The 5,149-nt window shown below is 33.1% G+C and overlaps 1 protein-coding gene across 1 annotated transcript; it reads right to left on the reverse strand.

Moving 5' to 3' along the window:
- Positions 1–229: 229 nt before the first annotated feature.
- Positions 230–4,697, reverse strand: IAPP (islet amyloid polypeptide). Its single transcript, XM_058558675.1, is given in 2 exon segments — positions 230–419; positions 4,618–4,697. Coding segments are annotated over 2 exon segments (270 nt in total).
- Between the last annotated feature and the right edge of the window lie 452 nt (positions 4,698–5,149).

Below are 5,149 nucleotides of genomic sequence, written 5' to 3' on the forward strand. Positions count from 1 at the left end.
ATCTATAGCAAGAACATTTCATTTTTAAAGACATTGCCTTTTTATTATGGGATCTTGATTAGTAGTAAATTTAAAACAATTCTTAACATGACAATTTATATGTACTGGCAGCAAACTTGAGACACACAGACTCATGTATTCACACGCAATGAAAAAGCACTGTTAAATTGTACAGGAAGTCTCTAGAGTATGTATACATAGAACAAGAACTGTAGAGGTACATTGACTTCTAAAGGGGTAAGTAATTCAATGGTTCTCTGTTTAAAATCTCAACTGTATTCCTCTTTCCATACATATTGGATCCCACATTGGTAGGCTAGAGAACGGCACCAAGATTATTGCTGGAATGAACTAAAAAATTTTTCAGGCACTGAGTCGAACACGTGGCAGTGTTGCATTTCCTTTTTTCCACCTGATGACTGGTAACTTTGAACAAATCAGAAAGGTTAGCGACTGAGACTCAGAATTGGATAGAGCTACGTGACACCAAATAGCTCGTATTGATGAAAACTAAAGGAAACATTTTCACATAAGTAGCTCAATGTTTTGGTTTGGAAACATCTGGAGGATTGAGATTTTTCTGACACTTTGAAGATGCAGTAGAATCAATTTTTGACTAGGAAATTATATAATGCACCTTCTACTATAGTCAATGTCAAATTTCCCAGTGTGGTCTTTTCTTTGGAAAGTCAGAATATGTTCCAGATAATGATAAATCTCGTCGATGAATCTATTTCCTCATGTATAAAAAGGATTTGGAATGTAAAATTTATATGTAACCTGGAGTGTGTGGAATTAAAAATATATGCGTTCATTTCCCACATCTTTCCAACAAGATTTAAGCAGTGTAAGTTAATTTTTGTTAAGTTCCTTGAGATCATTGAATCAGGAGTGTTAAGAGAGGAGCGCCAGGTATTATAAAGTCTGGAGGGGAGTAGAATTTGTCATCTGTTCAGGCACTCTGACTATTGTAGTGTGGGAGTTCCATTACTCTTAGCATAAATACATGAACATTACTATCTTCCTGCCACCTACTTGGTTCCTATGCTTTTAACAATTTTAATGATAGGACTAGGTTAAATGTTAAAATCATGAGATTTTTTATGTCAACCCTATGAATATCTACTACATTCTTTCAGCCACCTGGAACAATTGCATGATAATATTATAGGTAAGTCAGAAATGATAACTATGATTAAATAGTTCACTTGAATTTTAACTTCTATTTTTATTTACAGAATTAATTTATATCAACTCTATATTTTTGTACCACATCTTGTTTCAATGTGCTTTCAAAATGGTATTGGAAATAGATACAGAATAACACTACTTCCTTCTTGCAGATTATTAGGAAAGCTAGGGAAATGTTTTAGTTTTCAGCTCCATAGAAATCAAAATATTGGTGAAACTTAAGGTAAGTGGAAAGTGGAAAGGAGATATATGAGGCTACATCCAGAAGCCCGTGGAAATACATAATTTGGGGCAAAATGCAATAGATTTTAACTCAATGTGTTTACTTTGTGTGGGGAGTACTTTATTATCTGTATCTCTTTATAGAGGTAGCCTGAGAGTAAATATTTTTAAATCTCATGTGAAACTTTAGAGTTTTTACTCTCATATTTCCTCCTAAATACAGAAAATTCTTCTTACGGCGTCAAGTGAACTGGATATCTGTTGAGTATAAGTATATGCTGGCAAACCAATATTCAAGCAAAGGAAACCCACTTTGGGACCTAATTACCTGGTCTGTATATCAATATTATTCATATTATCTGCTCAGTTATTTTTCTTTGCATGTGTAGTAAGCGTGGCCAACGTGCATTTCCAAAGAATGATTTAGTGCTTTTAAGGATTGAACCAGGAATTCATATATCGGACATTAGATTCTAAAAGATGATAAACTTTTCTTAAAAAACAGCAGGAATTGGAATTTGACCCAAACACTTCAAACTAATAAATTTAAAGCAATAAAGGAAATTATGGGTCAAATTGGGAAGGTTCAAAGGGATATCTGTCCCAAGATATGTTTGGCAAGTGCCTGGAGCAGAGCGTGAAATATTCTATGTGCTAAATGTGTGAGTGGTACTTTGATCATTAGTCTCGAGGTCTGTAAAAGGATTTAAAATTATTTTAACTAAAATGTTACCTGAGTTAGCTCTGAGTTAGCTAGAAGGGCCATCATTCTACTTAAAGGAAATATTAAGAGCTTTCCTGTTGGTTGGTTTCATAATTGTGAAACTGCTTCCCCAAACAAGAATTTTCAGGTAAATGTAGTAGTCAGGATATACAAGATTCTACCCCAAACTATCATTAAGATGGAAAAAGATGGTTGAAATGGTTAGTGGAAGGCATCACACCCCTACTTGCAGTCATTTTTCCTCATTGACTACCCAGGCAGACAAGGCCTACCATCTAGTAACACACACTAGTTTAAAGCCTCTGACTGCTTGCACACATGCACAAATTCTTGACTTGACAAGAGTTTAAATAGTGATGACTAGAGGCCAAACTATAACTCTTAAATTGTCTTTCTTTAAAATATCTCAGTTTCAGAGACTTTTAAAACAGTTTTAAAATGTGTCCCTACTCCCCAACTCTTGATATTCATCGGTGGAGGTGTGTAAGTTCCTACAGGGATCTCCTAGTGACTATAGCTTGAAACCCACGTAATTATACTTTGGCTACCCACTGGTTATCTGCCGGGCAGATATTTACAACTGAGTGTTAAAAAGTTGATAGGCAAGTGTGTGATGCTTTAGCTTCAGTCATGAGTATAAAATAACGTTAACTGTTTTTTGGTTTGGCTTGTAAAGTCAATTTGTTACCTCTTAATCCCATCTCATACACGTATCAAAGTTGAAAAAGATCTCAAATGAGATGACTGAATTTTATGAGAAAAATGACATTGAATAATAAATCTACATCAGCTTTATCTTTTAAAGGTGTTTAAAATTTGATACATTTTTCTACATAGGCTTTCTCAGCTTTTTATGAGATTTATAGACTATTACATGGTTGAACAGCTCAGGATGATAAACCCTCCCTACATTTTTAAAAATGACCAAAGATACTGATTTCAGGAAACTCATTAAAGTGCAATTTGAAAAATGTTTTCCAAGTATGTACAATAAAAATTCAAGGTAAGATATTGTGACAATAGCATGAAAATAATTTGATAATAAATCATGTTGTGTACTATTCTATTTCTGAGTGAAGTTCATCTCATAGTAAACTAATATCCAGAGACATACTAGATAAAGGTGCTTAGCAAATGTTTATATCAAAAGAAAGAAAAGATCAAGATATAGACAGAAATACTGGGTAATTCTGCTAATTTTCCTGTTATCATTCAAATATTCTGCTAGTTTACTAGAAACTTTATGTCTGTTTTAAAGTTATTTTTATCCAGGAAAAATCCAATTGAAAATTACAATCAATTCTGAGAAGAACATCCCGTAACTAGATAAGTCCCGAAATGACAAAAAAAATCTGATGATTCCTACTATTTATTATCTGGAGGTGCTGTAGAAATCTTTATATATTGCCACAGACCTCCACCTCAATAAAAACACCCCGAAAGAAAATAGACAAGATGCTGATAATTCTAGGAGAAAAGCTCTAACACGACTTAAAGCAAATTCTTTTCAGAAGTAAGCTTAATTCTCCTTGGTCTTGAGTCTGTGAATTCAGTCCCACAAGACTATAAAGTCAAATTGATTTAGGCACAAACAAATCCTCATTATATTATTTATAAGATATGCATGAATTTGAACTTAAGAATCTTTTAAATAAATGGAGAATTACAGTTTTAAAGGCTTTCCACTTGAGAGTTGTAATTACCGCTGACATTTTCACCTGACATAGTTTTTAGATTTCCTTAAAACTACCGTTTAAATGATGTGACATCTTTCAAAATAAGCCTTCCTAAGAAATCCTGATCACATGCTACCTATTGAAAACATTTTCAAGAGGTATTAATTTACATTTAGAGCAGCTCAGAAGTAATCTCATGAAGAATATGTATTTTTTTATAATTCTGTTTCATTAACAGTTAACAATATAGAAAGAATCCCCTAAGAGCAAATGGCTTTTTAACTAGATCTTCTAAATTTAGAAATTTCTTAAAAATTTTAATTTGCACTCGATTATTTCAATTTCTAGAAAGAGATGTAAAAGTTTTAGGTATTGTCAGAGCCCTCTGAGAAAAAATATCTGTGTAAATACACAATAAAATTCCTCCTGATATAAAATATGTGCTTTAATTAAGTTTCTCCAGTTTGTTTGAGAATCAGGTTAATATAGTAGAAATTACTAAGTTTTGGCTTTTCCTGCTTCAAGTTCTGGCTTTGTCCCTCTAAGTTCCAACAGCATATTTCTTGACAGAACTGGAACTATCCATTCCTGTCTGTCAGAAGTTCCATCAGAGAGGTTTATCAGCCACTGGCATTATTCTTTAAAGAACACCGAATTCAAGGAAGAGTTGAACAGCTTAATGTAATGTTCTTAAGCATGATTTAGTCAAAAATCTAATGGCACAAGGGCTGTTAGTTATGTAGCAGTATTTAATTCTAATTTTCCCACACTTTGCAAAAGAAACAGGATTTTAAAGTTACTAACCTTTCAATAGGTGTAGCTTTCGGATGGTTTAATGCAACAGAGAGCGCAATGAGAACTACTGGCAGCTTCAGGATGCACATTGCTTCTCAAATTTTCTGAAAAGAACAATTCAGCACTGAAATCAAGAAATTTCTTATAGCACTGATTGATGGAATTTTAAACTACAGCCTACTTTTAAAAAATCTTTTTTTTAAAACATAGTCTCCAAGGATCATAATTTTATTGATATGATCCCTTAATACTGTTCAAATAATTTTCAAATATTTTCAAAATTTTTACTTTCCCAATTTCCTTCTCTAAACAATCCAGAAAATTGATATTATAGTCCATTATGCCTTTAGCCTTTCTTTGAAATAAGCCATATATTTAATCCCAAGTCTGTTCTTCCCTAGATAAATAATACTTTCCCATTAACAGGAATCTCTTTACCTTTTAACGTTTCAGTGTCAGCAATATCAGAAAATGTCTTTGATGGCAAGAAAGCTTCACAAAAAATGCTAAGGTTGCATCCACTGGAGTATTTACCCCCTCA

Source organism: Diceros bicornis, chromosome 17, assembly GCF_020826845.1.
Source record: "Diceros bicornis minor isolate mBicDic1 chromosome 17, mDicBic1.mat.cur, whole genome shotgun sequence".
Lineage (NCBI taxonomy): Eukaryota > Metazoa > Chordata > Mammalia > Perissodactyla > Rhinocerotidae > Diceros > Diceros bicornis.